The sequence below is a fragment of the Jaculus jaculus genome, chromosome 8 (genome assembly GCF_020740685.1).
Source record: "Jaculus jaculus isolate mJacJac1 chromosome 8, mJacJac1.mat.Y.cur, whole genome shotgun sequence".
NCBI classification, from domain to species: Eukaryota; Metazoa; Chordata; class Mammalia; order Rodentia; family Dipodidae; genus Jaculus; species Jaculus jaculus.
In genome coordinates this window covers 61,513,313-61,525,507 of record NC_059109.1, presented here as the reverse complement: position 1 = coordinate 61,525,507, position 12,195 = coordinate 61,513,313, and the positions used below count along the sequence as shown (strand labels likewise).

The 12,195-nt window shown below is 40.3% G+C and overlaps 1 protein-coding gene across 4 annotated transcripts in view; it reads right to left on the bottom strand.

Moving 5' to 3' along the window:
- Fmn1 (formin 1) overlaps window positions 1–12,195 on the bottom strand; it is a 434,422-nt gene that overhangs the window by 144,243 nt on the left and 277,984 nt on the right. For all 4 annotated transcript variants that reach the window (XM_045156457.1, XM_045156456.1, XM_004669715.2 and 1 more), the window contains 4 exons: window positions 11,015–11,103; window positions 4,424–4,553; window positions 2,638–2,784; window positions 1,515–1,574 (listed from right to left, as the gene is read on the bottom strand). In XM_045156457.1, the coding sequence (XP_045012392.1) occupies window positions 1,515–1,574; window positions 2,638–2,784; window positions 4,424–4,553; window positions 11,015–11,103 (426 nt within the window). The remainder of the gene's footprint in view (window positions 1–1,514; window positions 1,575–2,637; window positions 2,785–4,423; window positions 4,554–11,014; window positions 11,104–12,195) is intronic.

The following is a 12,195-nucleotide window of genomic DNA, read 5'->3' as shown; positions in this document are numbered from 1 at the left end:
GCAAACAAACTCCACATGCATCTGGCTTACAAGGGTACTGGGGAATTGAACCTGAAACCTTAGGCTTTACAGGCAAGTACCTTAATTGCCAAGCCATCACTCCAACCATTATTTTTTATTTTTTACATTATTAAATTATTTTTCCAGTAAATTTCTAATACACCCATTAGAAGTGTGATTTGTACCCAAAAGCTCTTCAAAAGTGTTATTTCTATAGTGGAATCATAAAGGAAAAGGGAAGTTTTATAAGAAGATTCGAGACACAGACACTTTTAGTTGATGAACATCAGAAAGAAAAACATACTAGGAAGCAAGCAGTGTGAGCCTGGAAAGCAGATCTTGGGTTTCTTTCTTTTCTTTCTCTCTCCCTTCTTTCTGTTTGTGTAGTATATGTACCCTGTGTGTATCCCAAAAAGGTGAAAGGGAAAGTAATCAAAGTGTGGTTGTGAACGACTGGGACAGAACTGAGAAGTCTCAATTCACTTGAAAATGAAGAGTCATTTCTGTCCAAAGTTTAAAGAAAAATAGTGCTATCAGAGCCACATATGAAGGGACTATGGATGACACAGAAATGAGTCATGCTCATTAAAACCCCCTCCTGCCCCCCCCCCCCAGGCCCCAGCCTCTTGCGGGTTGAGGTAAGCAGAAAAGCACAATATGACAAAGGAAATGACTTTACACTTGAATGACCAAAAGTTGTGAAATCCTTGGGAGAAATAGGGAAGTGAGAAGTGATAAGACTGGTTATAGATATATTAAAAATAGTGAGATAAGTTCACCTAGCTTGACTGCTAGATGCCTTTTGAAAACAGGCCTCTGGAATCTAATTTTGCTTTCATTTTGGTGTAGAAAATATTCTCCTTACCTAGCTAGTGAGGTGGAAGTCATGACAATACTTTCCTTTGAGACTTTCTCTGTTAATATTGGTAGTTTTATTTGTTATTTTTTTCAACTGACAACAGTCCCTCTTCAAAGTGAGAACTTGTTTTTAGTTCAACACGAAGGAAATGAAACAGAAAATTATCCTCTGGTATATTCTCATAGAAGTGCTTATTATTAATTGCAAATATATTCTATGCAGAGAGAATGGATTTTGCTTTTCACATTCTATGCCTCTAACTTGTTCCCAGATGCATGACTGGTACAGCACTGGCCACTACAGTGCTTTGATCTCCTCCATGTTGTTCTATTGAATGGATAGAGAGTGCACAGAGCATCCCACAACCAGGTCAGAGGGCAATAAGGAGTCTCTCAGAAGCTTCAGTCTATAGCGGATGGAGAGCCAATTCAGGAATTTTGTGGCTGTCTAACACTTCTCTTTCTAAAAGCCAGCTGTATCCTTTGGTTTCATTCCTCTTACCTGCAATTGAAGAAGTCTGGGGAGCTTGCAGATGCTTTGTTGGACGTGAAATCCATACTGCCATCCAGCCACATCCATCCCAACTTCTGAATGTCAACAATGTGTAAGACTTAAAACCCCTCAGAGCAATTTCCCACACAATACTATTTCCTACCTGATCATAGTAACGCAGGTAATACTTCACAACGTAGTCCACCAAATTAATTCCATTATCCTAGGTTTAAAAGAGAAATTCAAATGATAGTTATTCACATGAGACCCTACCATGTGTTTCACTTGGGAACTGAAATCTCAGTTCACAATACTTGTAATTCGTGAAAACTGCTCCTAATTCTGTTTTAGACTGACTACATTTTCTTCCCTCCTGCTCTCATTCATTTTTTTAAATGCCAGCTATAAAAAGAAATGACAATATCCTTTGTGGGGAAGGAAAAAAAAAAACAGATCATCTATGGACCTCTGAGATAATGATTAAAACAATAAACACAAAGACGTATAATATTTTCTGGCATATAGCCAAGACAGGAGAGAGTAGGGTGGTCACTGCTAAAGGGAACTGTGTACCCATCCTTCCCTTCCCACCTTTCAGAAAATGTGTGTTCTTAATGGCGTGAGAAACAATCAGGGCTGGCTTAAAAGGAAAGCCACGCCACTTTATGACCCTAGGAGGCCAGGGGGAGCAGGCCTCCCACAAGGCAGCCTTTGTGTCCTGTTCACAGGGTCTAATTCCAAAATTGGAATTAGTGTGTTTCCCTTCCCTGCACCCCCTTCCCCCAGGAGACGCCTAGATATGGGCTGCTTGTTTCTAAAGAGGTGGCTCTGCAGGGGTGTGGAGCCAAATGATAATCAGGCTGGGGAGTCCCAGCCCAATTGTTGTGGGCAAAAGAATAATTCAATGACTAGGCTCCACAGTGCTCTGTCACTCAAAAATGCGTAAATTACAAGTAGCCAACACTAGATTCAAACAGATTGTGGCTTTGTAGTATGACTGAGTGTTGTTTTCTCCCTTGTTGCAATAGTCCTACAATGCCAAATCATGTATGCCCAAACCAAAAAAGGTAAGAGATTTTTGTCACTGACAAGGAAGTCTAGTAGAAACAAACAAAATACCTATCTTTCTTTAAAAATTAAAAGAAAGCACAGAAAAATTGCATGCTCTCAAATAAATCTTATATGGGGAAAGAAAAATGAAACAATTTGTAAAACTTTGTTTTAGATGAAAAGCATAGAATAAAATTAATGACACAACATACACACTCATTATGAAAAATAAATACCCGACTTTTGACGTCCTTGAGTTTCGGCAGAATTTCTAAGCTATATCCATCCGCTTGGCCCCGAGTCCTATTTCCTCCATTCATGTAATTTCCAAAAGCCAAAATGAGAGCTAAGATATCCTTCACACTCTTCGTGTGCAACAAGCCCTGCAATGGCAAATATCAGTTATTATGGTCTGAACTCCAAACGTGCTTGCGCTCACTCAACAAGTATTTACTGAGGAACCAGGAGGCTGCCTGTGGCTTGTTACCAATAGTATTAGCAGCTAGTAAACTGAAAAATATACTTTACCAAGCTCTATCTTAAAAGAGAAGCATTAGCAGCCACCATTTTCTGTTTATTCAACAAAACTGTCAACAGTGTACATTTTAAGGTCGAGAATGAAGCCTTTGTATTTGATATTTACATTTGAGGAAGTTTTGTTTTTGATACTAACTTTAAAGCACTTATAACTTGATAAACGAGAGTACAGCTAATTTGTGACTTTTACGTAAAAAGAGGTTGTTTCTTTTCAGGATCTGTTTTGAATCTGTATACAGAGCACAGTTAAATGTAGAGTAGATGCAATAGCAAGTGTAGGCACAATCCTCTGAGGTCATCTGAAATAACATGATTTAAGGCCATGAGTTATGCTTATTAAGTTTTTTAAAATATACATTCTTTAAGTATTTGCTTTGTTCATTAACCTTTACTATTTTACAAGCTGCTTAGCATCTTCTTCCATTCTCTTAGTCTTTGCTTCAAGTATAAATTCTCAAATAGAAACACTTTTTCTTTATACTGTGTTGGCTTTATTTTCTTTTATTTTAGGATATAGAAGGAAAGCAGGATTTACTTAGGTCTCTGGTCTCTTACAGGAGATTTTATATATATATATATATATATATATATATATATATATATATATGTATATATTTGGTAATATTTATGCTTTCTTCATGGGATCCTCTTACATGTTATAAAAGTTATGTCTTTAGGTAAGCAATGAAGTACTATAGTATCTGTAGAAAGAAGTTAGATGACTGTGAAAAAGGCAAAGGCTAGAATTTACCTTTATAATATGCAACAGTATGATGAAATCAATAGAAATGAATCTGACAAGTTATCATCATAGTCAGTTATTTTGTTTCTAGAACCCTTTCATTTTATATTTTAGACATGTTTCAGATGAGTAACTGCATGAGTTGTAAGTGAAATCTCTCTTACAATTTGGAGAATTGAATAGGAAGCAAACTGTACTATTTAAATTTTCTTTATTTAGTGGACAGTCTAGACACTACACGGGTTTTACAATTTTATTATTAGCCCATAAAAAGCATCATTTCCAGGATGGAAAGATGGCTTAGCAGCTAAGTGCTTGCCTGTGAAGCCTAAGGACCCCAGTTTAAGGCTTGATTCCCCAGGACCCACATAAACCAGATGCACAAGGTTGCACATGCATCTGGAGCTTGTTTGCAGTGGCTGGAGGCCCTGACATGCCCATTTTCTCCCCCCCCCCCCTTTCTCTGTGTCTGTCACTCTCAAGTAAATATAAACAAAAATGCATCATTTCCTCTTCATCTGTCTCTTTTTCAGTCTACACCTTCTTTTCTCTACTATCCTCCTCAAACACACAGACTCTCACTTAGCAAGGTAAATGTCATATTTCCCCTATAATAGCACATAATGTGATGTGCAGAAAGCTTCTACAAGGCACTGTAGCTTGTATTTTACCTTTTCCTCACTTCCTCCTTTAACCCCAATGAAGAGAGCATAGCCAGTTGATAAGCTAGACAACAGACATACCTTAGAGGCTCGGGTAACAATCTCTACTTTTCGGTGCAAGGAGGTGATGCTCTCAGAAAACACAGACCTGAAGATTATGCACTGGGCACGTTCAGCAAAATTAGGAATCTGAGCTAGCTCATGTAAAAATCTGTAAAAATAAAAAGCAAGCATTTTTGCTTTGTACACAGAGCTAATAAAGAGCTACCAAGAAAACAATCCTTATTTGACAATTTCAATTTCACATTTATAAGGGGTTCCTGGCGAGCTGACTCAAGGAACTGCAAGGGTATCAGCTCCATTGTTGGCAGCAACTGTTTTACGGGTTAGTATGATGGTGAATAAATGTATAGGCAGAAAATCTATACTAAATCCAAATGGAAAGCTCTGGTCTTTAATGTATGAGAAAAACCACAGACTAAGTTCCCTTTTGATGCAGCACTTGCAAAGAGTGAATGAACACAGGCTGAGTAAGGGAAGACTTCAGGCAAATGTCAACAATGAAGCGATCAAACCATTCTAATACTAAAGCAAGATTACTCTACTTTTGCTTGATCAATTACATAATAATCTATGAGGATCAATCTGTTTACATATTCATTACTTTCCATATGAATTTACCCACATAGACATACACAGTTTATAGCTTGGATCAATTACATAATAATCTATAATGATCAAATTCTCCATATTTGTTACTTTTCATATGAATTTACCCACATAGGCACAGTTTGTAGCTCAGTCCTGGCAGTAGCACCAACAATTGGTAGACAGCCTAACCTTTCTCTAAAAACACAGCAACACAGATCTTAAAAGCTAAAAGCAAGTCCTGCTTTACCCACAGTCACTCACTGTGTGAGCAGCTGGGCACTGTTGTCCTTTGCAAAAGGCCACTGGAAGAACTACACGCTTTCCAGGCCAACCACCAGTGAAAGGAACCAGCTGAAGTGGGTGGAAGCAGCTGGCTGTGAATCCAAGAAGGGGGAGAACCCACTAGCAGCCGCTTATTTCATTTTGGACTGCAGATGATCATTAACTGGCATTTCTGAAAGTCTTGGTTAACTCATCATCTGTTTTACAATCTCTAACCAAAAATGGTTTTATAAAGGAACAAAATTGGACCCTCTGTGACAAAAAAAGAAAAGAAAGAAAGGAGGAGGAGGAGGAAGACCCAGCTCTGTTCCTATTGTTACAGTCTTGCTATGTAGTGCAGGATGGCCTCAAGCTCACCATCCTCCTCCTGCTTCAGCATCTCTTGTGTTGGTGTACCACCAAGCCGGACTCAAGCCTTCATTTTTCTATACTCATTTTTTATGGTGCATGCTCAATGCTTTCTATATTTTGTGGGAAGGGGGAGTTATTAGATTTTGTTTTGTTTTGTGGACAATGTAGTTCAATCACCTTGCTCAGCCTTTCAAGTGCTAGAATCATAGGTACATAGCACTATGCTCAATCGATACTTGAGGGTTTTTGTTATTCATTTATGAGAGAAAGAGAGAGAGGGAGAGAGAGAGAGGGAGAGAGGGAATATGAATGGGCATGGCAGAGCCTCCAGCTACTGCAAATGAACTCCAGACATATGCACTACCTTGTGAATCTGGCTTATGTGGGTCCTGGGGAACTGAACTTGGATCCTTAGGCTTTGCAGGCAAGTGCTTTAACTGCTAAGCCATTTTTTCAGCTTGAAATTTGAGTTTTAACATAGTTTTGACTATCAGATATTTTTCTTAACTCTCCTCCAACCAGACCATAACCCTTTTTCTCCCTCAGCCCTTAAAGATGGTATTAACACAGCATAGAAGACTCATTAAAAATCACTACCTAAAAGTCCTATAACTCTGGTTATAATGAAAGTCACTTAATGGAATATAGAAGGAGAAACCCACAGGACATTTGGATTGGGAAAAATGAAAAATTTACTTCCCCTGTATAAATTGTTTCCTCATAAAAACATAGGATAGCATGAACTGACTTATTGTGGCTAACATCAAGTCTATCCCAGTTTTCGCAGAGATGAGCAGTACAAAACTCACAGGATTTATATCCTTCAGTCCACTGATGCCTCCTGGGAAGATGTACTCTTTCCAGCACTGAGAACTATCCTGAGAGCATGCCCTGCATTTCTCTACTTCCAAATGTGACCATGGGACACCATTCCCCATATAGGGCCCAGGTCCCTGTCAATGTATCTGTTCTACTTAAAATGAAAAGCAGGTAATGCTGCATGAAAAAATTCCTTCTAGTTAGTTTTAGGGTCTATATGAGGATCATTGACTTAGGTACTCAAGAAAGAGAACAGTAAAATTGCAAGGTTCTCCAGGAATCAAACCTTACTGGAGTTAGGGATTCACTTGGGAAGGTTCTCAAAGAATCTCAAAGTCCCCATGTCTTCTGCATGGTACAGAGTCTGTAATACTTACAAGAGTTAGAGGGGATAGGGAAGTTGGGGAATTTTTTATTGCTTTTGGATAAAACCTTATCAATGAAACATGAGTTCTAGTCCATTAGTCACAAGAATGTTAGTCAGTTCCTCAGTGTGTCAGGCACACACTTAAATTTGGAAATCAAGATCTAACTTGTGCACAGTCCTTTCTTGGTACCCTGAGAAACAGACAAATGATCTACATGGAGTGTGACAAGTGCTATCAGAGATCAGTGCTGGAAAGCCCCGTAGGGCACTGATGTCACAGTGCAAAAGGGCAGTGTTGGCTGAGCCCTGCGGTGCTGGCGTGACGTGTGTGAGGACCCGTCCGACAGAGCTGACACAGGCTGAATGGCTCACGTGGGGAAGCCGAGTGGAAATCAGCTTGTAACACATGGTCTCATAATATAAAATTGAATTTAAACTTTTTCCTCAAAAAACCACAGGGAGTTACTTGTTATTTTGTGGTCCAATGCCTGTGAAACAAGTATTCTACCACTGAGCTACTCCCTGGCCCAACTACAAGGTTTTAAACACAGAAGTTACACTTTTAGCTTTTTATTTCATATAATCCCCATAGCAGTGGCAGATAGGAGGCTGGGGACATTGTAAACTCCTTCAACAAGGGAGGGGAAGGTGGCCTGAGGCAGCCAAGAGGGTCAGACAGGAGAAAGCTACAAAGGCAGCAGAGCTCTAATGACTGACTGATCTCAAAGGATGCTGAAGAGGCCAAGCCAGTTGTGGGCTTTGCTTGGAAACATTTGGTAAAATGTGAAGCTACAAAGAAGTTGAGATGAAAATTGAGAATTACACATACATACATACATAGTTTTTACATATGATTTTATGACCCTTTTCAGTACAAAAACATCCATACCAAGGCTTGAGGAAAGGCACTATAGCTCTTTTCTCATGTGTCTGGAGAGGATAGGTTACCTCAAAGGTGACAAGTAGTAAATGTTTGGTAATATCTTCCCTACCCCTTGTGTTTTACGTTATTTCCATAAGTGCAGGGATAATAAGCCTCTTACACACTCCTAAGAGTGTCTTGGTACTTGCACATGTTAATGGACTGGTTTCCATTTGGGCTAGTCTAAGGTTATATTTGAGGAATTATAATAGAAAGGACTAAAGAAGCCATACAGCTTTAGCCTGTATCCATGAGAAAAGCTTGGTAGCTTTTCTCATCCTAAGGGTTTCACAGCCACAGGGACAACTTGGCTCACTGATGAAATGATGTTATATGACCCACTGTCTGAAAGAGATGGACATGGTTTATAGTCATTGCCTAATAGTATTACATAAGGTGTACGTTCAGTTAGGGGTCACATACTTGGTAAGACTTCACATAATCTGGTAAAAGGTAGAACATTCAAGGTAGCTGTAGACTCTACCCCAGTGGAACCTTCCAACAGGCTGTTTATGGCATCCCACCCTAAGACATGTTAGTCCTGCATCAGGCCTAACCCTGAGTGCCTCAATGTCCCTCACCACCATCTCAAGGTGGGACTAAGGGAGTCAAGGGGCATCTCTAGAGGAAGTGGTTCTCAGACAGCTGAAACTGGCAAGTAGGGTGTGGGAGACTTGGTGAGGTGAGCGAAGAGGCCAGTCTCTCTGTGCTATGATTTACGGGGCTTGGGCACAGGACTCTTAGGAACTTGCAATGCTAGACCATCAATGATTCATATTTTCCAGTATGTAAGACATGCACATAGTCCACTCATTGGGAGTGAGTGACAAATAAATTGCCAGAGAGCCAGACTGGCATAAATCACACAAATGCTGGCCTGTGCAGGGGGTTAGAAAAAAGGTAAGATTTGCTTAGGCCAGAGACCTCTATCTCTTCAGGTTAATTACTTCAGCAACTGAGCCCAGCCTATCACTTCAGCAGAACAACATGACAGACACTGTTGCAGTCAATACTGGCCAGTAATAGTTGTGAGTGCTCAGTAAGTCAGCAAGGTGACAGTTACAAACTTTAAAGGGCTTTTCTCACTAGACCATCAGGGGGGAGAAACACAGAAATATTAAATTGTGAGATTATTAGATATCATCATTATTCTCTGTCCTGGCAATTAATCCTGAGAAATGTTAGAAGGATACACCACAAAAAGAAACATAAGAATGCTTTCCATAGCAGACAGAGTGATGACTTCAGCCCATCTGCCATTCCCACAGCTTAAGCAGACTATGCTTAGTGGGTTAGGGATCAACCAGTTATAGCATGTGGGCCCAATCCAACCTGTTCTTTTATGTCTCTGTGGCTTATGAGCTAAGAATTATTTTTATGCTTTAAATTATGAAAGGGAATCAATAGAAGAGTAACTTTTTTTTTAAAAGCCAAGTTGGGGGTCTTATTAAAGAAAATATTTTAATATGGATTTTAAGCATAAGGGTTAACAGAGGTGGCCAGGCAGAAAGCAAGACACACCCTAGAGAATGGGTGTAAGCCTCACTTAGAGTCAGAAAGTACAATACACTCAAGTAGAGTTGTGGCTTCTTAAGGGAGACTCACCTGTAACATTTGTTTAAAAAACATTTATATACTTTCATGTGTGTGCACAACAGGGTCTCTTGCTGTTTCAAGTGAATGCCCATCTCACTTTATGTGGGTGGCTGGGGAATTAAAACCCAGGCAGGCTTTGCATGCAAGCACCTTTAATGGCCAAGTCATCTCTCCAGCTCCAGCATTTTTTGATATGTAAGATTGATATGAAATTCAAAATTTGGCATTCCTAAAGAGAATTTTACTGTGAGTATAGCCATGTCCCTTTGCTTATGCATTATCTGTGGCTTTCGACCACAATGGCTGACTGGAGGAGTTGTAATGGATCCTTTGTCTCACAAAGCATAAAATGCTTACTATCTAGTCACAGGAAACGTTGCCAACTCCATGCTTAGAATTTCACTGCACAATCTGGTATAACTAACTCTATTCAAATGCTTGGTATACCCTATTGATATCCCCAAATAACACTCAGTATTTCCATCAGGCCTTTGTCAGTGTTGAAGTATCTCATTACCAGTCATTTTACATTCACTCATTAGCAATGCAACAGGCATTCCTTTATAAAACAGAAAACAGACTTGGGGATGAGCTACAGCATCAGTTGGGATGAGGGTTGTTGAGGACTGGGGCTAAAGTCAATGAGACAGGACAGTGGGATCCATCTTTACTGGCTTATAATATTCCTAGGTTTTGTGAACCAGCTTTGGGGGATAGGGGCCTAGGCTCTTGTTCCATGTGAGGGATGTTCATCTAAGGTTCAAACATGACCAGCAAGGTTTGATAGTAACTAGGTACACCTAGGTATTGCTGCCCCTCACCAACCCCACTCACTCTGAGAGGATCTTGTATGGCTCTGAATGTCCAGACATCCATGGGGACTTGGGCATCAAGAGGTCTCAGGGACAAGGTATGGAGGCTTTAGTACAAAATATAGAACCTAACTGTGTTAAATTTGATTGCTCCATTTCCTCTTTGCTTTCTATACTTGCATCTTTTTTGCTTGAGCACTGGCCTGAATTTGACACAAAGCATTTAAGGTAGGAAGAGGCAGACAGCCCTCCCTACTCTGAACCCAAGGCACAGTAGCAGTCGTAGGTCCTGAAAATCTGGCTAGGCATATGGAAACCCAGGAGCTCATCTGCAGCCTGCAGACCCCAAAACCCCAGTCAAGGATAAGTCAGCCAATTATACAGCAGAGTTCTGGGTTTTCAGAATGTGTGGAATTGTATGCTAACCACAGATCAGCTCTAGGAATGGGTGATGAACCACTCAGCCTGCTAATGAGAAAGTCACACCTAACTTGGGCAGAGCTCATGGAGAATGATATGAAAAGACTGGCATATCCAGGCTACATTTACTGAGTATGACATTTAGGAAAATCAGCTTGAATCCTGTGACTCTGATATCATGTTTTTAACTTGATCAGCAGAACCTTAAATGAAGTAATGCCTTCTTCCTCCCTCAGTTATCCTTTGGGCTAGAATGTTTAGTCTAAGAGGGATTAACAAGTTGCTAGAACAAGAAAGGGGAGTGGTGTGGGCGAGAGAAGGGAGGTGGATGCAGTAGGTCATGGAAATGACACTGTTGTCACTCAGCTCACATGGACGTTCCCGGCTAGGAGGCAGGCAGACAGACCTGCAGTTTTTTGAGTCTAATGAGAAGTAGTGTTCCTGGGCCTTACTGTTCAGGTTTGTCCAGCAGCCTTAGCTCCTCTTCTTTGGATGTCTCATAGTACTTTCTTATTTTAATCAATTCATCTTCTTGGGCTCGCTGTGTGAAAATTAGAAAACAAATAAACAACATACCCCAACACAGAAATTGATGTGAGGCCATGAGTCTCAAAGTGTGATCTCTAGACCAGTAGCATTAGCATCATTTATATTTCATGAGAAATAAATGCACACTGGCCTCAGCCCACACATAAGAAACCCAGTAGTTTGGGCCTACCACATGCTACAGACCACTCTGATATATGCTACAGCTTGGCAAGCACTGTCCAATGCAAATGGTGACAAGTGCTCTCCAGACACTGCAGCCAAGACACTTGATGATACCCCTGTGTTCCCATTAAGCAGCCTGGGGACACACCGTCCTTAGCATGTGCAGCTGTACTAACTTCCATGGGCTTCCACTCTGTTATCTATACTGATTCCTTCCTTTCTCTTGAATTTTATAACTACTTATTGTCTGTACTACTCATTTCAGCCTTAGTGATGTATTTTCTAATTGGGCCACCTATTTCAGTAGTGTACAACTTGCCTCCACTGTGTACTAACAAGTATCAGCCATATGCATTGTACTGAGCCCATGATAACCATGAAAAGCAGGGTATCTGCTTTTGATGGAGTTCTTTGACATCAATTACCTCATCCTCATTTTACAGATAATTCCATTAAGGCTCCCACTAAGTTACTGGTAAAGGACTTCTAACTCAGACCCCTTCTTTCTCCCACACTGCCCTCCAGGTATGCAACAAATGCATAATTAACTCCTAATGGTGTGGTATTTGTGGACTTTTGGGTTTGTTAATGATAGCTTTTTTTAATGAAAAAAGTTTCAACCTCGTTGTACCGAGTAATTTTGACATTTATGAAGAATATGAAGATGAGTAGGGTGCTGGCAATCTCACTAGCCCATACAAGAGTGTGGAAATTTTTCTGAGGCCCCAGGGAACACGAATATTAATGTGCATCACCTTTTGAGCTAAATGACCACAACATACTCTGGGGCAGCTACCTGGGAACTGCTGTGACCTACAAGAATCTAATTCAATCCATGCTTTTGCATCCTAATAGTTAATGTACTAGGACAATTATCAACTGTGGAAATTCCAATTCTCTGGAATCATTTCAAACAAGCTTG